General features: G+C 51.7%; 1 protein-coding gene across 3 annotated transcripts in view; it reads left to right on the plus strand.

The window, feature by feature from the left end:
• PNPLA4 (patatin like phospholipase domain containing 4) overlaps positions 1 to 21,573 on the plus strand; it is a 68,544-nt gene that overhangs the window by 9,899 nt on the left and 37,072 nt on the right. For 2 of the 3 annotated variants that reach the window (XM_053673439.1, XM_037157562.2), the window contains exons 5-7: positions 2,502 to 2,567; positions 6,109 to 6,261; positions 7,034 to 9,024. In XM_053673439.1, the coding sequence (XP_053529414.1) occupies positions 2,502 to 2,567; positions 6,109 to 6,261; positions 7,034 to 7,174 (360 nt within the window). In that variant the 3' untranslated portion in view covers positions 7,175 to 9,024. Of the gene's footprint in view, positions 1 to 2,501; positions 2,568 to 6,108; positions 6,262 to 7,033; positions 9,025 to 21,573 lie in introns of those variants that run through there. The other variant, XM_053673440.1, reaches the window with a different exon arrangement.

Genomic DNA, 21,573 nt, shown 5'->3' on the forward strand with positions numbered 1-21,573 from the left:
ATCAGGAAACCCAAACACATTTTAACATTCGTCTTCAACAGAGCGCCATCAGGAAGGCAAGTCTTTGTTTCAGATAGCCATACATTGCTTCCGCCGCCACTGAGCCCAGTGACTTTGAAAGGCGCTGTGCACACCTGGTGGCTGGCCCCCATTTGTCTGGCTCGGTGCAGGTCACTGGATTGTCCATGTTCAAAGGTGGTGCCCTGTGTGGGCTGAAGTCGCCTCTGGACAGACACGCACCCTCTCGGACCTACACACCCAACAGCCTGTCACCAAGAACAGTGTCTCTCTGGTGAAGAAACGCCCTGTGCCCATCGGTAAAGGTCCTCAGTGTCCACGCACATAATGGGACGCTCCTGCAGCGAGATCTCCCATTGAGCTGCGGGGAGGTGAGCTGAGGACAGAGTCCCAGATGGGCCATTATCTCGGGGAGGCTTGGGGAGATACGTTCGAATCTGTCTTTGAGTTCCAGGCACGCCAGCAGGTTCCGAAGCAGCAGCCAGATCCTCATTAAACTCCACAGTCAAGTATAGGTACAGCCAGGACGGGGTGGCAGTGGATTCTCTGAGGAAGCCAGGCCACATGCTCTTCCGAACGGCCCCCGTTCTGCAACATGGGCAGCAGAGACAGCCACTCAGATTGTGGATTGTGGGCGCACTTGGCCGTGCCTTACGCAGTTGCCCCAGGGAGTCACTAACTTTCCTGTCTATCCTGTGCCTGTAGTAGGAGTGAAACAAACCCCCACCCACCATCTGACATCTGGGAAATGCCTGAAGGGCTGGGCCAGGGAAGGAGGCCGGCGAGGTACGTCCCTGCTCTGTGTATCAGCCTCCTCAGCCTTGACCTGGCTCTGCGTCCCCAGGTGAGAGCAAGGGACTCGGTCACCCCCACTGAGAACCCCCGCTCTAGACGTACTGAGATTTCTTGGGGAGAACAAGTTTACTGGGAAGACAAGCAGGACAGGTAGCAGCACAGGCTTAGGGGTAACGCTTGGTTGAAGGGCCCTGGAAGGTCCGTAGAAGGTCCGTCACCATCTGCAGGAGCATCGTGGTACAGCATTTTCATCCAGACGCTTCGGAAGAGCCCCAAGCATTAACTTGTGAACCTGACATTATACTTGGACACAGGGAAAAAATAAACCGCTTAATTCTGGTGCTATGGGGAGGGATTTTTTTTTTTTTTTAAGTAGGGCACAAATCTGTGTGCAGCATAGAGAAATAAATCATTATATTTATAGAGCATCAGATCTTTGCTGACCTCTCAGGACTGAATTCACAGTGTGTGCACTGCCGGCCTGTCTTCTTGCACCCCACACGCCAGCAGCAATGTGGAGGAGTCATTGTCGTTCCTCCCGTGATGGAGGTGGGGTGGGGGGCACCAGGTGCCTCCATCCCCCCACGGAGAAGGGCAGACCCTGGCTGGTGCTGAGTCCCGCCCCGTGGAGGGATGCAGCAAGGAGCGTGTGAGGAGACGTGCACCCATTCCTCTCCCGGGGCTTTGGCCGTGAGGAGCCAGGACATGGAGCCGAGGCCACTGAGTTCCAGCACGTGGGGATGCAGAAAGCAGTGGCCTCCGGCTGCGTCAGGGTGGCCTCTCCTGTGGGGACTGGCTCACCAGCACGACTGTCCTTTAGCTTCACCTCGCAGTCAACAGCCCTTTGAGAGCATAGCTCACAACACTCTCTGAGTTCCCAGTCATTCTGAACAAGTGATTTTCGAATCCGTTTGGGGCTGTCATGCATCTGCTAGTGTGCCAGGTGAAAGAAAGCCCTCATGAACTCCGCCAGCAAACAGCCTCAAAGTCTTCGCTTACCTGTTGAAAGACTCTGGCTTAAATGTTCAGTTTCCCAGTCAAAACAGCAGCGTTCAGAAGCTGCACTGCAAAATGAGGCGTGTGCCCTGTTGGGAAAGCTCCAGGAGCCCAAACCCAGCAGGAAGAAATCGTCCTGTTGAAACGGCAGGGTTTGCCATCTTTGTCAATGCACCATAAAGAGCCAGTCCCGTCCCCACCTGCCCAGGACGCCTCCGGTCTCCAGGCCCCGCCCCTCACAGAACACCAGTAGCTCCAGGAGCGGGGTCCTGGCGGCACAAATCAGCCCAGGCGTGAGCCACAGGTTCCTGGGACAAGCAGAGGGGTTCGCCCCTCCGGAAAACAGGACGGAGACCCTGAAATCGTTTTGACAGCGTGTGTGAGAACACCAGGAATACCTCTTTCACGCCGGGCCACACTCAAGAATTTAGACTTGACTGGGCTTTTCGTCTTGACCTGAACATGCCGATTGTACCCAGGGGAAGTCAGTGCAGTCGTGGAAAACATTGACTTGTCCACTGTCTTTGCAGGTGTCCCGCTGTGCACCTGAAATATACGGACCTTACGTAGTCGCCATAGCAGTTTTCTTTGTTTTTTACAAAGTGTAGAATTTTGTGGTGCACGGCACGCGGGACTGTTGTCAGGGTGTGAGGGCCTGCGTTCACCAGCCGCTTGTCTGTGTGTCCCTGCAGGTCCTGCTAGCGAGCAGTTTCATCCCCGTCTACGCAGGGCTGCGGCCGGTGGAGTACCGAGGGCAGGTAAGCTCCTCCCACGCAGCGCGTTGTCGGTGACCGTGTGCACGCGCTCCCTTTCAGAGTCCACTTTGGTCATTCTCCATGCCGGCAGCGGGCGGCCCGTCACTGCAGAGGGTTCGCTCATGAACGGCCAGGCTGCCGTTCACAGAAAACAAAAACCTAGCATAGTGGCTGTGGCCCCGGCTCTGAGGACCTCACGGCCGAGACGGACTGGGCTGCCCCTTTTGACATCGGCTTTCAAAATTCCATTCTTTTCTTTCACGGAGGGAAAGAGTTTCTTTCTGCAACGGTCTTAGTCACCGTCCCTTCTGTAAACGGCGAGACACAGCACTGAGTGGTCAGGCACACCAAAGGCATCCAGGCGGGCACACCTGCTCCCCCCAACTCCCCTCCCCCCACAGACCCCCAACCCCAAGGCCCTCCGCACAGCACGCCCCCCTCCTCCTTCCTGCACTTACCGGTGGGTCGCAAGGAGGGCAGATGCGGAGAGCTCTCTTCAAGCAGAGATGCCACTTACAGAGGGAGGCCCAGGTTGCCAGACAGGGTCAAGGGCGGCAGCCCCCACAGGCAGCTGTCAGCGCTGCCCAAGGGTGCCTGGCCCGCTCCCCGTGGGCCGCACACCCCGCGTATGCTCTGCGCTCACCATTGCCCTGCACCAGCTGCCCCAGGCATGCACACCTGTGAGATCAAATACAGTGTCTGTCACTCCTGGGCCAGACGTGTGCCACACACACCAGCGAGGCGCCTTGTGTCCTCAAGTACAGTATGAAACGTGGATCGGGGGGTGCAGTGGAGAACCAAATCCAGTATCTGTCTGATATAGCAGAGGCATATACCTTCATAACTGGACACTGTCCGTGGGACACGTACCAGATTTTGATATTTACATGAAATAAATATAGTATCTCATTAACACACACGCAAGATCAGGCACACATTGCTCATGAATCCATTCCGTTGCTTCCCTACATCCATAGCACGTATGTGTTCTTAAATTCGCGCGTGAACAGTGTTTAATACCTGCCATCCCGGTCCTTCGGGCTCCACCAGTGGTCCCCGCTGGAGGCGTTCATGCGTCTCAGCCCCAGAACCGAGTCTCCCAATCCCCCCGACGGATAGGCCTCAGGAATCGTCCCTCAGCCCTGGCTTTCTTTCTTTGAGTCCCCCCAGCCCTTCCGGGCTGTTTCTGTGCCACCGTGGGCCCGCGCTGGCCTGTCTGGCCTGGCGGTGTCCAAGGACTGCTGAGGAGGGCAAGGCGCGGAGAGCAGTATGTCACTGCTCTGTCTGGGATGGTCAGCACAGCCTGGCCGCAGACGGCGCCCACACACTGAGCACCACCGGGAACGGCTGTTTCCACTTTGAACTTGGAGGTTGACGGGCATGTGCCCCCACGACTGCTGTCTGCAGAACTCTGTGCCAGAATCTGCCCCCGGGTGTGTGGGTGGCACTGAGTGACGCCGCTCCTGTAACTCAGGGTGGGCTGCAGCACCTGAGCGGCCGGGCTGGGTCACGGGGCCTCCGGCAGCTCTGTGCACTGCTTCATCCCCTCCTCGTTAATCCAGTCGGAGCACGCTCACAAGGGCCCGCAAGACTTGGCAAGATGATTTCCTGCAGGAGCCGTCATTAGCCCTGCGGGACATCGGAACCCTCTGCACCTCGGCAGCCCAGACTGCCTCTTGTCCTTGAGTGGGAGAGGCTACGTGCGCCCCGACTCAAGTTCACACGGGGTGCACGCTTCCAGCTCTCCTCGCTGAGATCTACACAGGCTCTGCCTCCCGGGGCGTGAGACGTTCGCTTGAGACTAGGACAGAGAAGTCTGGAAGGTGCCTCTCTCCCTGCAGGCACCCCCTGCCCCCGGTATTAACTCGTTCCAGGAACTGGTACCCATGCCCCAAACAATCACAAAACAAAACAGGAAAAGAAAGAAAGCTCAGGTACGATGAGGCGCAGCAGCAGATAATCTGGGTTCTCCTTGTTTACTGTAAAGCCTCTTCCCCACACTGTTTGTATAACTGCATACACCCATACAAGCCTATGTTCACCCACAGAACCGTGCACACATGGGTGTGTTACATACACACGAACATGAAGATAGGACTGTGTGTATACACCCATGCAAGCCTATGTTCACCCACACTTCACCCACAGAACCGTGCACACATGGGTGTGTTACATACACACAAACGCGAAGATAGCACTGTGTGTATAACACACATAACAATATAATAATGGGTATCGTGTTCTTTTAGAAACACTGGCAGTAGCCAAATTATCCAGGTCAGGTTCATTTTCAGCTCATCTACCCAGATCTTCTCCTCCGAAAGGCAGCACCCTCAAAACCTTTTGTTCAACACGTCTCCACTATTTATTTCCTGTGAGAGAGTTGGTGGCTGGCCAAGGCCATGTAAACCACGTAGTCTGGCCATTCAGTCCCCAGCCTTAGAAATAAAAGCAAGGAAGAAAGACATTTAAACGAGAGAGAGAGAGAGAGAGAGAGAGAGAGAGAGAGAGAGAGAGAGGCCTTACGAAAAGGGCATGGATTGTTTTGAGCTCGGAATATTGTATCCTAACCCATTTCTGCCTCCTCGCTGCACCTTTGGGCCAAGTAGCACGGCTTTCCTCTCTCATGTCACATTTTCAATGTTCACGTGAAACTCGGCACACAGTCTGCTCAGCAAAGGTTTCTTGGGGATTTGTTTTCAACCATTACCGGAGCCTGTTTTTCATTTGTTTGTTTGTCTGGCATAGCAGCGGAAGGATCTTTCCCATGAGAGAGATAACTAGGGGACCTTGACCTGGAGTTCTGTGGGTGTGCTCACCGACTGTGAGAGCTCCGTGTGTTAATACGTCAGCTCACGGGTGGATCCGGAGTCTGTCACCTGGAACACACAGCATAAGGAGTGTGATGCTTCCTTGGCCGTCCTTCCCCAGCATGCAGTGCTGCAGAAGCCCCTGCAAGCTTCTCTCACCTGCTCTGTCGACCTGTCTCCTACGGGCACAGTCTGAAAGCACAGACGGTCTTCTGAGCAGCACCTGTTTCTTAAGGAGCACTTCCCATCCATCTAGACCTGCACCCTCCTGTCCCCAGGAGTCACTGTGGAAAGGGCAGGATTTCTGGTGGCTCCATTTCAGTTCGCCACAGAAAAAGCTGCTGTCCAGTTCTCACAGTGGCAAGGAGGTGTGCCGTGGTGGTGGGTGGGTGGTTCAGTGTCCGACGTGAACTTGACTCTGCCCTTGGATTAAAGAATGCGTCCCAAACGAATGACACATGGCTTTGATGCATGCACCGTCCTCAGTAACAACTGACCTCCGTCTTATTGGACCTATTCGAGTTAAAGCCTCTGAACAATTGGCTAGGTTAGGTTCTGTCAAGTTCTTACTGTGTGGGTACAAGGTATGGGTACCCACATACCTTTTGCTTTCAAAACAAAACTGATACTGGATGAGTCCCGATCAATGGTGATTTAAGAGCATGTCCAAGGCAGGGGTCGTAGAAGAGGCAGAGAGCCCTTCCCGGTGCTGACGGGGCTCTTTCTCTCCGCAGAAGTGGGTGGACGGCGGTCTCACCAACAGTCTCCCCATCCTGCCCCTGGGCCGCACCGTGACCATCTCGCCCTTCAGCGGGCGGCTGGACATCTCCCCGCGGGACAAAGGGCGGCTGGACCTCTATGTTAACATCAGCAATCAGAACGTCATGGTGAGTGCTCACATTCAAGGACGTGTGAAGAGTTTTACGTACCTAAACTTCTCCCCAGGCCTGCACGGTTTTGCAAGCCCACTGATCATTGTATGTACAAGTTACATCTCGTCAGTAATGCATCTTTTAATACTTGACAATGTGGTTCATACACGTAGTGCTTGCAGACTGTGAGTGTGCAATTCCTTTACAGTTTAACAACCACCTATGTGGGGAGTGGTTTCTCCTTCTTCGCTTCTTTTCACGTCAATACACTTGGCAGGATTTCAGGGAAACGTGAAGTTAGATGGTTTCTTTCTTTACACGTTGGCAGTCATTAAGTATATAAAACTATGGGAGAGACTCTTGGGATCTCCACTGAGTAATTTACGTGGAAATGTTCATTCCCTTAATCCAGCTGCCGACAGGGGGCGCTGTTGTAAGCAGGAGCCATTTGTCAGAGTCTGCAGACAGGTGTGGCCGTCAGTCACAGTGGGGATGTGCTCATGGCACCTGGCAGGGGAGACCCGGGGTGCCACTCAGCACCCCACAATGCCCAGGAGAGACCCCTGCACAAAGAGGCCTCAGGCCCGGAACATGGATCGTACCAAGGCTGAGAAATGGGGGGCATCAGCTAGTCTATTGGCGGCGTTAACGGTTCAGGGTTCCTGTTTTCCTCCTGACGCTTTCTTTATCCCTGGCCACACCTATGGTGGGAGAGCTCAGGCCACAGAAAACACGTGCGTGGACCGACCTGCCCTGCCCGACAGCCCCACCTGTCTTTCTGCCCTAGCTGTCCCTGGCCAACTTGGTGAGGCTGCAGCAGGCCCTGTTCCCGCCCAGCCAGGGGAAGCTGAAGGGCCTGCACCAGCGTGGCTTTGCCGACGCCGTCCAGTTTCTGCGCAGGGAGAGCTGGTTCGAAGACCGCGCCTGAACGTCCGCGCTGCAAAACCCACCCCAGCCGGCGTGCGTGGGGTTGGCCGCCCAGCCGTTTCACCGTGTCAGATGTCTGCACAGTCTGTTCGTTTCTGTCATGCTTGTCATTACTTTTACTGCTTCCATTTCCACCCGGTGCAAGGAAGGAAGAGGCGTTTCATGAGAAAGGGGCCATGCCACTGGGGGACAGCTCAGACGTCGAAACGTGACCAGGTCAGCTGCTGCAAAGCACGGACAGCCACGCCCACCAGGGCGTCCCAGAAACAAGGACTGAACCCAGCACGCTGCCTCGTGTCTTCTGGTGGCACCAGGCCACACGGATGCCAGCTCTTCCATGACCTGAGTCGCTGGCCTGTCACTCGGAGGAGTCCTGTGTGGGGTTTGCACTGACTCACGTGCCCTGGCTCGAATTTAAATCCTGTTTGTATCTGGCTTTTGCCACGTACAAAGTGTACGTTACGAAGAAGCAGTTAGAAGCAAACCCGTTTTTAATTGCATGGCCTTGGTTCTTATGCATTTGTCTGTTTTCCCAGTGGAACCCATTCCTTACATCAGCTTTCTGGTTCCCCACAGCCCCAAACACACAAGCGTGAACACGGAAACACCAGCTACTGCCTCCTTCCTCAGGAGTTACGCACGGACTCACCGCAGAGCAGCGGAGTTGCTCGGCATTTGTACTTTTCCCACTCTTGCAAGGCGGTTAAAACGTCCTGTGGTGTACCCTGGCTGGGGTGGCTCAGTGGACTGAGTGTTGGACTGTGAACCAAAGGGTTCGATTCCCAGTCAGGGCACATGCCTGAGTTGCAGGCCAGGTTCCCAGTGGGGGGCACGTAAGGGGCCACCACACATGGATGTTTCTCTCCCTCTCTTTTTCCTTCCCTTCCCCTCTCTGTAAAAATAAAGAAGTAAAACCTTTTTAAAATTTTTCAGAAAAAAGAAAGAAAAAGAAAAACCCAACCTCCTGTGTTGTTTCACTGCTTGCCCTGAACTTGAGGGATTCTCTCTTCATTGTCAAGTCTGCTTACTCCCTCCGTAGGTCGCCTCTGGTCATTGCGTGTGAATGTTTGGCTTGTATGATGGTTAATACATTCTGTGTGGCCGCCTCCCCGAGCAAAGACACATCTTCATGCCTTGAGCCTCTTAAAAGCAGTCGGTCCCTCCAGCATGTGCCTTTCAGCTCGTTGGTGGCTGGTGGCTTCCTCGAAGGACCTTGTAGGGCCATGGACGGGTGTGTTTCTCGGGCCGCAGGCTTCTCGCGTGGGGAAATGGGGCCGTGTCCTGCTGTGCACTCCCCTCCAGACGCCGTGTTCTGCAGGTCTGTACCCAGTCCTCGCCGGAGGCGAGTCCGAGCTGCTATGACCTCGGGCGTGTCCCCACACTCGTGGACTGATGCCAGGCAGGCAGGCAGTCCCAGCAGGCTGCGCTGTCTCACGGTGACCAGCCCTCTGAGGCGTGTGTGCAAGGGCGGAAGAGGCTTCCTCCCCCAGATCCTGGGAGGTTGGCGGGGTCCTTACCGTGCCCACAGCTTGCTCAGTTCCCAGTGCCCTGTTGGGGCCATTTCCTGACATCACTGAATCAGTCATCAAAAATTGCATTTGTCATTTTTCCCTCTTTTTTTTTTCAACACCGCTCTTTACCTTGTAACTATGGCACCCCACGGCTTCCCTTGACAATTAGAGAACATAGATTGGTTTTAAAGTAACGTCATGAAAGAGCACGCAGTATTCAAACACCAAGACTGTTGCATGCGAGGTTCGAAGTGCTGGGCACGGCAGGGGTGAGTCCGAAGCTTGCAGAGGCACAGCTGTCCGGCTCTGGGCTGTGCACGGTGATTCCAGACACACGTCAGCACTTGAAGTGGTGGGTGGGCTGTCGGTGCTTCTGACTTTCTGACTCTTTCCTGCTGACGCAGGCTGAGGCAGAGGATACAATGTAATACAGACGGGAGATGTTACAGAACTGGAACCTTACATGGTGCTATGAGCCAGAGCTACCCCAATAAGTTGCTCTTTAAAACATGCCTGTGCCCTGGCTGGTGTGGCTCAGTGGATTGAGCGCGGGCCTGCGAACCACACAATCGCGGTTCAATTCCCAGTCGGGGCACATGCCTTGGTTGCAGGCCGGTTCCCTGCAGGCCAGTTCCCAGCAGGGGACGCACGAAAGGCAACCATACATTTATGTTTCTCTCCCTCTCTCCTTCCCCCCTTCCCCTCTAAAGATAAATAAATAATAAAATATTTTTAAAAATATATAAAAAAAACATGCCTGTAATGACTTCCCTGTTCCATTTATAAATAGTAATCACACAGAGGACTCAGATCCCTTATTTTTATGGTTGAGGAACCAGTCCTCTGGGGAAGTTTGGGGCTTTGAGGTGGTTCTTGCCTAAGGTGTGTCTACACCGTAGTGAAATAAAACTGACAGTTGAGGTCATTATCCACCTAACTCAAGGCCCGAGCAGAAGCAACAGTTACCGATCAGGGCAGCAGCGGCGGCAATACCAGCTGATGTTAATATGATTATCTGCAGAGTGCCGTTTACTCGGCTGCCTTTGCCGTGGAATTGCTGAGTTCTGCTCTTCACGTTGCCTCCGGGACAGAACGCAAAGCTTTGCTCACTCCATGGTAATACACGTACTTAAGTATTCCTCTCATATGTCCCCTCAGGGTAATTTCCCCTGCTCTTGACTGACATGAGAAAGGCAAACATGTCACTCAGTTCTCTCTGCCTCGCAGAGAGCATCTGTGACGATGCGGCCCTGCACAATTCGTAATTGCATGTCTGCCTTAATCTCAAAACAGGCAGTTCTCTTAAAACGGTGAATATGGTCAAGGCGTGTGTGTCTTAGCCGTGGTCCTGCTGCGCAGCATCATCCTGTCTGCAGACGCTGTTTAAATGGCATATATCGCGACTCACTTCTGTGGGCGGACCCAGTCAAGGACCAATCAGCATCCTGCCCGCTTTAGAAGACGGCACCGTGCCCGCCCCCCCAAGGGCAATAATTGGCCCTCACCTGATGTGTCACTTCACGGCTACAGGCAAGCAGGTGGCCCTTCGGAGGGTGCCTGGGTGAAGGCTGAGATCTGTCAGCTGAGCGGCTTCTGAGGTTCGGAACAGTGCCCCGTGCCATGCTAGAAAGTGCAGGCCGTGGGAGACACCCTCCCTGTGACGACGGCCCTTGAGCCGTCCAAGATGCTCTGGGACACAGCGGGAGGTCCCTGTTCTCGTGCCGCTCACGTGAGCAGCAGGGATGAGAGACAACTCTGCGCCCACGAGCCACTGAAAAGGACCAGGAAGTACGAGGGCAGCTGCCTGTCCTACTCCCAAAGGAGGGAGAGGCCACAGGGACGGTGCTGTCTGCCCCTGGCCGTCTGCCTGCCATCGCCCTTGTTCTGTGAGACACCCACCCACACACACGCCACAGAGTGTGTCTCTGCTGCCTTGCAGTGCCTGCACTCTCCCGGCCAGAAACACACAACCACCGTGTCATTAGAAACAAGTGTGTATTGGGCCAGAAGCAGTGCTGTGGGCAATGCCGTTAAAGGCATTGTGCAAAGGTCTTGTGGTATTCCAGCTGTGTCCGGATTTACCACATTGGCATACAGGCAAGGCAGTGACGGGTCGTCTTAGTAGTTCTCAGGGGCGACGCTCGCCAGGAAGATTGCATTCCTGTCCACTTCAAACTGCCCGCGATTTGCAGAGTGTCTCCGTGCATCGGGGCACTGGGTCCCTGCTCCCCGTATTCCCCTCCAATCCACCACATCAGTGCTTACCGAGAGTTCAGCGTGAGACAGGAAGTGCGTTACGACGCTTCAGATGCAAGCACTGTGCCATCAGCAGAGGTCCCAGACTCCGGGACTATGACCGTGGCAGTGACACGTTAGTGAACAAGCCAGCAAGGCTAACAAATGCCGCTGGGATGATGTTACGAAAATAAACAGAACTGTCGGGCTGCAGAGTCACGGCTGGGGCCTGGGGGGAAGTATCGCACCACCAACACCACGGTGATCTCCCGGGCACCTTCCAAAGGAGGTCAAACGTGGCTCCATTTCCGCAAGACTCCCTAGTGCCCTTTGCTGGGGAATTGTACTGTTGGCACTGTGACGGTGACGTTCAACGTCGTGGACGTCAGGAACACCCGGGCAGCTGCACGCAGACATGATAATGACGGCGTTGTTCGGAAATGCACCTCCCGGGGCTTCTGCTGGTCTGTGGGCAGATGGTATCGTGGCGAGAGATCCTTGGTCCCTGCCTGTCCTCTGGGGGCGGCTTCCTAAGCTTCTCTCACAGGTAGTGCCCAGTCCTGAGTAATGCTGAAAAAGTTCTGTGATCGTTGTTGCGAATGTAGTTTTGCACGTTCTGAGGGCTCATCAGAGAGGCGGGCGTCCGCATGCCCACGACCCCATCTCTCCTTTTCTACAACAAACCCGCCCTTTTTTCAGTTTCGTTCCATCAAAAGGCACTTTGTTTTTGAAAATGGTGTTCTGCCCTGGCTGGTGTGGCTCCGTGGATAGAGTGCTGGCCTGCAGACTAAAGGGTTGCCGGTTTGATTCCCAGTCGGGGCACATGCCTGGGTTGTGGACCAGGTCCCCTGTAGGGGGCGCATGAGAGGCAACCACACACGGATGTTTCTCTCCCTCTGTTTTTCTCTCCCTCCCCTCTCTCTAAAAATAAATGACATCTTAAAAAACATAAATAATAAAAGTATCGTTCTGTTATATTTTCAAATACAGCGTTTGAACAACATACCCCAGGGATCCATTCAGTGTAGAGAAATGCGGCTTTGACGGTGGTTTCCGTACTGATCGGAATAAGAAATTACTGTGGCAGGGACCTAAGTGGCCGATTATACAGACAATATTGGCGCATCGTATACAGAGGATTTCCGCCCCGCCCCCAGGATATTGGATGCTAAACGGATGGAGAGGGGACAGTGGCGTGGAAGTCCAACGTGGAGGTCAGTGTTGTTTTTGGCTGGGGACCGCAGGGGGATGCGGGAAGAAGCATGAGGCATGCGTGTCAGCAGGTGGAGAACATGCAGTGGGTGCAGGGAAGAAGAAAACTCCAGGGGCGTCCGTCTCCTGAGGGGGCTCCTGGAGCGAGTCGGCGCACTGCAGCCTGGAGCCCGTGGGGCCAGGCTGAGAGGGGGCTCCGTGCGGGAAGCCAGATCTCTACAGGCGAGGACCACGGGCAGTAACAACAGGGCGGTGCTTGGTTTCCATCCCAGGAGGAAGGACCAGTCACCTCCGCTGAGAACAGGTGTGTGAGAACAAATGGGGGGCTGCCGGGCCGCTGAGAGCGGGTGCTCTGACGGAGGGTGAAACCAGCCTGTGTAGCTGCCTTCCACAGCGAGATCGGGGGCACTGCGCCCCGAGGCCGAGGACCCCGAGCGGCAGCTTGGCACACAGGAGGCCGCAAGACCACGCACGAGGGTGCCTGGGTGCTCATGTGTCCCTCTGCTGACAGCGTCACTGTGCCTCTGCTCCCACCAGTTGCCAGGCTGCGAGGGGGACGTGTGAAGATCTGGGAGAGGACCACAGACACCTGGCCGGGGCAAGGTGCTTCCTCCCTGACGCCCAGCTCCACCCGCTGTCTGCACGGAGAGCTGCAGTGTAAGTGAGCACGCAGTCTAAAGGCATGGGGAACATCGATCGTGTGCCTTTGACTTTCCTAGCAAACGCACATCCGAATTCTGTTCCCACGGGAAGAAGGAGCCTCTGAGTCAGCGGCCAGCCGTAGGCGGTCGCGCATGGTCTAGTAACAATGACCTTTCTCTCGCCGCCTGCCTTGCTCGGGAAAGAGTGTTGGAGGTCCATCCCCGGCCCCCGCCGGCGGCGGCTCCCGAACCAGACTGGCCCCTGGGAAGGCGAGGCAGGTGCTTCCCAGGCCGTGAATACACTTAGACAGATGGTGTTCAAGTTCAGAGTGAAGAATAAGGCTCCTCACCTACCCTTTTTGTTCCCATTATCTAGTTCTTCCCGAGTAATCTATGGCTACCAATAGAGGGTTATTTATGGGAGAACAGGCACGAAAAAAGTGAAACAAACTTGTATTCGTGGCATACAACAAAAGGTGAGATCCGAAACATGGGAGAAAAAGCAGAACTAACAGAAAGTACTGAATCACGATACGCGGGTATTAACATTTATATCACCCTTAGTTTTGTGCACGCTCATGTTTTTCGATTGTAACAGGGTTTATTTTTTATATTTTTTAAAGATTTTATTTATTTATATTTAGAGGGGACGGGAAGGAGAGAAGGAGAGAGATATCAGTGTTGCCTCTCGTGCGTCCCTTGCCGGGAACTGGCCTGCAACCCAGGCATGTGCCCTGACTGGGAATCGAACCACAGTTTTTTGGTTCGCAGGCCTGTGCTCAATCCACTGAGCTACACCAGCCAGGGCATAACAGGGCTTATATAAAGACGTGTCCTCATTACCTGGATGATGGAAGCTCTATTTAAAGCTCTGCTCACATTCTGCAAATTTTTCTTACCCATTCACCTTTCAGGACACCAAAGCCTGTGCAACAATATTCAGAGAAATATGTTCCTGAATCTTTGTAGAGGGAAGAGTCACTTTCTGCCCCCCCTTCTCGCCGCTGCCACATTTGACTTCTACATGCAAAGCTTTCCTAAACTGTCATGATTTGGGTTGAAGTAGTTCCCCCTCACGGTTATTTTGAGGACAGAACATTTTCTGACCCTGAGGAAATGGGACATGTTAGTTTCAGCTGAGTTTTCTTCTTCCCCATAAGAGTAAAAAATCTAAATCTACATACCAATACAAATATAAATATATGCACAAAACCTATAGAAAAACCCCTCCAACTAACAGCCCCAGATTTTCAATGGGCGGCACCCAATGCCCACCTGTCTTCCTACTACAAAGCTGACTTTGAAAAATTAGGTGTTTTAGTTCAAAACAGTACAGGCACAATGGAAAAAAGTATAAGTACATGAAAAGGCACAGTTTGTTCCTTATTGTGGACAACAATGTTTTCCTTTTACAAAGCGCCGTCTCGAGCAGCGGGTGTGACTTTGGAACGCCACCCGCACTGAACCAACACGGAGCCACGGCAACACATGGCCTCCTTCTCAACGCTCTTCCGACTCCGTGTTGTGGCTTTGGAAAGCGGGAGGAAGCCTTGGAAGGTCCCAGCTCTCTGCCGGGTCCGGGTGTCTCCTGTCTGCTGCAGTCTCCTTTGGTGGCCAGAGGACCAAATGATCCGAGCGGATGGGTCCGGAGAAATGGGACTTTCTGGAGCGTTCTGCCAAACTTAAAATTCCAGATCCACAACTCCCCGCAAAGTAGAACTGGGTGTACGGAATCTCGTGAACATGGGCTGCCATGAATGGTGTGAGATTTTATTACATTGCCAGCGACCTGTGGAATGTACCTAGTGGTCTGCACCACGGTGAGGTCATTCGGGGACAATCTTAGGGGTGCCGTGACTTCAAAGCTTCCATCTTCTTCCTCTTTTCCCGGCTGCTGCACACCTGCTCCGCTCTGCGCCGAGACCAGCTCTGTCTCCCCAAACTGCCTGCTCTCTTCTGCTTTTCTTTTTATTCTTTGTGTAATGGGTAAGACTCTGCCACTCAGGCCAGGTCTCAAAAAGCATCCAACCACAGTGCTGTGTATTCCTAACATGTTCCCATTCCCTTCCCTCTTGTTTATATCTTCAGTGACGTGTAGGCATTTCAGGGATCCGTGATGTGTCATAATCAGACGTCATCCGGCCTTGGGCATGTATTCCTCTTTCAAATCTGGGTTTCTGAAATGACGATGCTATTCTTACCAGTTCAACTCTGTCCTCCGTGCTCCTGGTTAAAGAGAGGTGTTATAGTGGTTGGCCTGTGAGTTCCTGCCGAAGAACCATGTCTACTCTTTTGACAGAAAAGGAGAGACGGTGGTTCCCCAAACCGGGACTTCGCAGACAGACAGAGCGGGTTCTAATCCTCTGTCAGCGTCTTATAAGTCACTTAATCTCCCGAACCGAAGTGTAGATGCCTGTCAAATGAATGTAAGACTTACTTTGAAGTTGTTTGAGGATTATAGGCCTGGGGAATGTTGGTGGATCAGCAAATACTTGCCACTTTTTTCTGTAGAAATGACTGTGCAGGCCAGTCTTCAAAGCTGGCTCACCAACCAGGGCAGGCGGCTTCGACTTCCCCGAACCCTTCAACGTACCTCGGTGCCTTTGTGAATGTTTCTGCGGACTGCGCCGTCCGGCCGTTTGGGGAACAAACTGCCAATCAAGCTTTCCTCTGTTGCAGAAATTAACTAGCTACACAGACTTGACTCCTGAAATCCCCTGGACAGAAGAAGGCTGGGAGCCCTGGCTGATGTAGCTCAGTGGATTGCACATAGGACTGCGAACCAAACGGTCACCAGTTTGATTCCCAGTCTGGGCACATGCCTGGGTTGTGGGCCATGTGCCCAGTAGGGGGCGTGTGAGAGGCAACCACACATGGGTGTTTCTCTCCCTCTCTTTCTCCCTCCCTTCCCCTCTGTCAAAATAAATAAATAATTATTTTTAAAAGGAGGCTGGGAAAAACACAGGTTTCCAGTTCCTGTAGGTCTAAGTTGCTTTGTAACAGGAGAGGTTTTGGTGAGCTTCCAAAACTCCGAAGCCTGATTCGATTTAAAAAAGAAAAGATATATGCATACGTGGGAAGCATCACAGAGAGAAAGCACACACTTCTGTTCTTACAAAAGCAGCAACTAGCTGCAAATGCGGCTTTGGAAGGTGCCCATAAACCCCTGAGGAGGAATATGGGCCACGTTTGAGAGACTAAAATGATGGTCATTTCTACTGAGGTCAAAAGTCCTTGCAAAGCCAGAGGAACTTTTTCCTGCCCTAAGAATGACCAGATTTTGCAGGTGGAGATTCCATGTGGTCTGGAAACTTTCTTTTCATTACAATTAGATGGGTACTAGCAATACGCTGTGGGCAGGGTCCCTGTAGGATGATGGCCTTGGTTTTTGCTCTCTTGCTGTATGGTCTCCCCACCCCACAGTGTTCCAATGTGCATTCTGTCCGACACCACGAGGAAAGCAGAGGCAGAGAGAAAGCCGGCGCTTGGGTTTGCTGGAAAGAACTGTCTTTGGAGCGTAGCAGTGTGGCCATCAGAAACGACTCTTCCTACAGGGCAATGGGAGGGATCAGCAGATCGGTTGTGGTCACTCGTCAAAATTGTAGATCTAAAGAACGACATTCCATCATATCACCAGGACGACAAGCTGCTAGGAAGTCAACGTGGAGATTCACGATGTGTTACAATTGTATAAGCCGTTTTGGAAGGAACGCGTGTTTCAAACCAAGACTGGGTACAGACACACACGTACATGCAGAAAGCGGGGCTTTAGAACGGCCCACAGAAAATAATAAAATCATGGATTAAATGAGGAAATTCAGTGAAGCCTAAAGGAAGTCATTATCAAGGAGTCTTCCTGCGGACTGCAGACGTGTGCTTCATTTCATGACTACTAACTAAAAGAAAATAACAAAACGAAGAGCAAAATAACGAAGCCTCTCTCACCGCCCCATTTCCATCCAGCCGTGCTGTGGATACGATCCAGCAAGGACGATAAACAATGAACAGAATGCAAACCGTTTCCAATTAAGCGCTAAGACCTTGCACCGGCAAAATGGAAATAGGGTGAATGAAGCCTTAAAAAAACACCGGCCATCAGAGCTCAGCCTGGGGAGTTTGAAAGAAGTTCCCACAAGTCTGCCGTGTAGACATGGTGACCCTTCCAATGAACTTCACCACCCAGCACCAGGCCGACCCAGTCATGGCCACCAGGGAGGCTTGGGTGTTTGGGAAAGGTTTGAATGGTAAGGGAGTGAATCCATGAAGCGTAAATGGATGTGCAACAGAAGCAATGTAAATTTACAGATAATCATGTCGCCCGGAGTTCAGAAGCCCGTAGCAGGTTTTCTGGGGCTAAACACCACCACGTCAGCAAAGCTGTGGGCCTTCGTGAAAGCTGAGTGGAGAGCAGGTTTTCCTTCCTTTTTCAGCTTCTTGGGGTGGACCACATTCTTTGCCTTGTGCCTGTTCCACCTTCCACACCGGCAACAGCAGCATATCTCCCAATACGCCCTCACTCTGCCCCCCTCTTCCACACGGAAGGGCCTTTCCAACGGTATTCCTGCACTCGGATAACTCAGCAGAGCCCCCCATTGTCAGGCCTGCTAATTAGCAGCCTGAATTCTCTCTGGGCCTTTGGTTCCCTCTGCCTTCTGAGGTGGCAGATCCCCAGGTCCCAGGAATTAGAGTGTGGACGTCTTTGGGGGAATGGACTTCGTTTTTGCCTACAGTAGGAATCACGCTCTTCTGTTCATTTCCCAAATTTAAAACTGAAGTACACAGGGATTATGGGACTGATGTTGAAGATGTGCAATGGAGAATTTCCTCTGGGAACCATGATATACTGACCATTTTAAAACTGTGCTCTTGTCTTCTATGTACAGAATTTTGATATGTACTTCTAACATAATAATGGTTGTTAACCAGAATCTTCTGTGTGCCCTTTGCAAAACATACTCAGATCTCACACATCGAAGTCCCATCCATTTATTTTGAAATGTCTAAGAATAGAAATATTAACACAAATTTGCCAAGAGAAATACATGCAAGTAAAATACAACAACACAAAGCATGTCATGTTGGGGAACAATGATGTCTGAGGTTGAACGACGTCAGACAATCAGATGGAAGCCACAGTTTGATCCGATGCTTAAAAGTACTTTGAATAAAAATTAAGGCTCAATGTGTTAACTAAGGGCTGTGTATGTCAATGTATTTTACTGCTTAGCTTCTCTCTCCCTCCCACCCTCTCTCTCTCTTATTTGGGTGGGACTGTCTTATCCACTTCTGTGGGGGCGACTTCCCTTGCAAGTCTCCCTGTGTGCCACGGATGAGAGTAAAAATGACTGAGACATGATGTGATCTGCTTGGGGAAGAGGGGTGGCCAGTTTCTCAGGGGAGACAAAGGCCTTGAGCAGTGGCCAGTTTCTCAGGGGAAAAAGGCGTTGAGCCCCTTCCTCCAAGGGCTTTTATTGGGTTGTAATATACAGGAATACAGGGCGGCAAGGATCAAACAGTAGATAACATTTCAAAGAAATCTGAGAGCTTAGTCCAAGTCAGAGTATGTCAGGAAGAGAGTTTTAGGGTTTCCTGCTCGAACTCTTAACATGTGAATGAAAGCACTCTTAGCAGAGCAGATTTCACAGGTTTATCAGCAAGTCTCTGTGGTGCCAGGTTTTTCCCCAGGACAGGCTCTAGCAAGGCAAGGAGCTGCACCTCTCCCCATCAGGTGTTCAGGCTTAAGGGGATTAGAGCCAGGAAGCACTTCTCCTACAGGACTATGTCAAAGCTAGGGGGTGAGAGTCCATTGCTCTGTGTAGCAGACCCCCCCCCAGTCCTTCCATGATGACGTCCCAAGTGGTCATGTCTAGTCCAGGTTACCCCCCACTGTGAGAAGTCTTACCTGTCATTGACTTCTGACCAAGCTTTGGGGGCAGGGAGGAAACTGAGGCAGCTTTTGCTACCAGAGACAAGCTTTGTCTCCTGTGGCTCGAATTCCAGAAGTCACTGACTCCTCCTTAGCCACAGGGGGTCCAGTTACAATTCCTGAAACCAGGCAGAGTGGTCCACAACAGTCTTCCTTCCAAAATTAGTGTACATTGAAGCATGCCGGCATTCAGTGTTTTGGTTGATGCCTCACTATTAAATCGCCCTAGGAAAGGCTACTAAGGAGTTTTTTTCCCCCTCATTTTTAATAATTCCGTTTGGCTTTTAAGTAATTCCATTTCATTTTATCTTTTTCAAAATCCATAGGAAAATGAATGTTCCAAGTCTTTATTTAATTCTTCTGCACAAAAGAAAAGAATCTTAATAAATCCTTTTGGTGGAACAAAGTTTGATTTGCTCTGAGATCTGATACTCAAATATGTCAAGGACAAAATTTGAAAGCACTCATCGATTAAGATAAAATGTCAATGGCAGGATTATAGTCATGCATATTTATGAGGGGCATGACAAAGCACCCACAGGTATTTGAAATGTACTTCTCAAATGGATTTTGAAAGGCAGAGGTACTGACTGTGGAAACCTTGGCACGCATTTCCCACGTCTCTGACGGAAGCAGTGAATAGGAAGAGTCAAAGATGCGGGCAATGTGCCCAATCCCATCCACCGTGCAGGGTAAAGATGCTGATGAAACCATAAGTCCTGGAAGCACACGGTGCTGTTGCCATTTTGCACGCGTCTGCACATCGATGCACAGGAGGTGAGAAGGAGCACAACGCTAAATTCGCGAAGAAGACATCATTCTGAAAATACTCTTTGACCTGAAACCCATGCAGATACACACACACACACACACATTGTTGACAGTGTGGTAATAGTAACTCTCTGCATTCGGCAGTGAGACATGGAAAATTAGGTAACCTCCTGCCTCTTGGAAAGACGACCTCAAATACCCTCAGAGAGGTCACCCAGGGCTGAGCAGAAATGCCATGTCTGTGTACGCCCCCTGAGATCACCTTCAGGCATTTTCCACAAAGCACTTCCCTGAAATAGCTTTTCAGGGAAGTGGAAATCCTCTGCCCCCACACAGGCACGGCCTACCCCACCATCGCCTCACATCACAGGGACACACACAGGACAACCCGCAGACCGGCATGGGCACGTCATCTAATGTCCATACTTTACATCAGGAGCACTCTTCACGTTGTACATCCTGGGGACTCTGACAGATGGACAAAGTCATGTATCCACAAAGTAGGTGCAGTGCCCTCAGAGTCCTCTGTGTTCTGTCTGCTCATCCCTCCCACCCTTCCCTTAGCCCCTGCCAACCACGGGTCGTTTTTCTGTCTCCATAGTTTTGCCTTTTCCAGAAAATCACAGGGTTGGGATCATACAGAAGGTCACCCTTTCTGCTGGACTTCTGTCATTGAGTTGTGTACATGTCAGGTTCAGCCGTACTTTCATGATCTAAGAGCACATTTTTTAGTGCCAAATAATATTCCAACATCTGGATGGACCACAGCCCAAGTATTTATCCATCACCCCCAAAGGACATGTTGGCAGCTTCCAACTCCTGGCAACAATGAAGAAAGCTGGTATAGACCTCCTTGTGCCAGTTTCTCTGTGGACATCAGTTTGCAGCTCTTTTTGGGCAAATTCCGGGGAGCACAGCGGTCCATCACGTGATTAAAGTATGTTGACTGTTCTGAGAAGCTGCCAAACCTCTCTCCCAAGGCGGCCGCGCCATCTTGCACTCCCAGCAGCAGAGGACGAGCCCTGCCGTTGCTCCAGGTCCTCGCCTGCACATGCTGTTGTCTTTGCTTTGGATTCTCACCGTGCGAACCCTGGTGTGGTGCTAGCTCACTGTCCTTTCAACTGGAAGTTTCATGAAGACACAGGCTACGCAGCATCTTTTCTTCCACTGGCTTGCCCTCTGCGTATCTTGTCGGGTGACGTGTCCATTCAGCTGTTTTGCCCAGTTTTTAATTAGTTTGTCTCCTTGCTGCTGAGTTTGAAGAGTGCTTTGTGTGTCCTCGGGTAGTCATTCTTTATCGGACACACCGTTTGCAAATAGCTCTTCTAGCCCACCGCCTCTTTTTTACCTTCTCTTGAAAGTGTCTTTCACAGAGCAGACATTTTTAATCTTAATGCAGCCCGGCTTGCCAGTGATTCCTTTCATGGATTGCGGTTGTCTCTAAACTGTCATCGCCAAACGCCAGGTCATTCGGACTTCCCCCATGTCACCATCTAGGAAGTCTAGCTGTGCAAGTTACATTTAGGTCTCGGATGCATTTGAGTTAATGTTTTAAAGGGTGTGAGGTCTATGTCTGGATTCTGGTTTCTTTCCCATGTGGGTCCCCAGTTGGTCATTCCAGCACCATGTGTTGAGAAGACTGTTTTTCCTCCGTTTATGGCCTTTGCTCCTTTGTCAAAGGCCAGTGGACTCTGTTTGTGTGGGCCTGTTTTTCAGTTCTATGCTCTGCTCCTCTCATTCTTCGGCCTATTCCTTTGCCAATGCCACACAGCCTCAATGACAAAGTCACTTTTCGTCCCCGTGCTTACATACATCATGGAAAAGGAAATATCAGTCATATTTATTTATCTCACTTAGAAGCGTAGGGTTCCCAGAACATAATAGCAAGCAGGGCGGGGCCATTGCTGTTTAAATATCAGAGCCTAGGGGATTTGGTCTAAGGTGCATTTTGAGACAAGTTCATATTCATCAAAATTTGCTACCTTAAGTAAACAACCAGAAAGCCAAGATTATACTATGTTTTTCAACTAATTTTTGCAAACGGAAAGAAAAGTCAACAAAACTGAAAAGAAGCACAGGGAACTAAGTATACATAAAAGTGGGA

This window comes from Artibeus jamaicensis, unplaced genomic scaffold (genome assembly GCF_021234435.1).
Source record: "Artibeus jamaicensis isolate MK-2021 breed Jamaican fruit bat unplaced genomic scaffold, CSHL_Jam_final contig_859, whole genome shotgun sequence".
NCBI classification, from domain to species: domain Eukaryota; kingdom Metazoa; phylum Chordata; class Mammalia; order Chiroptera; family Phyllostomidae; genus Artibeus; species Artibeus jamaicensis.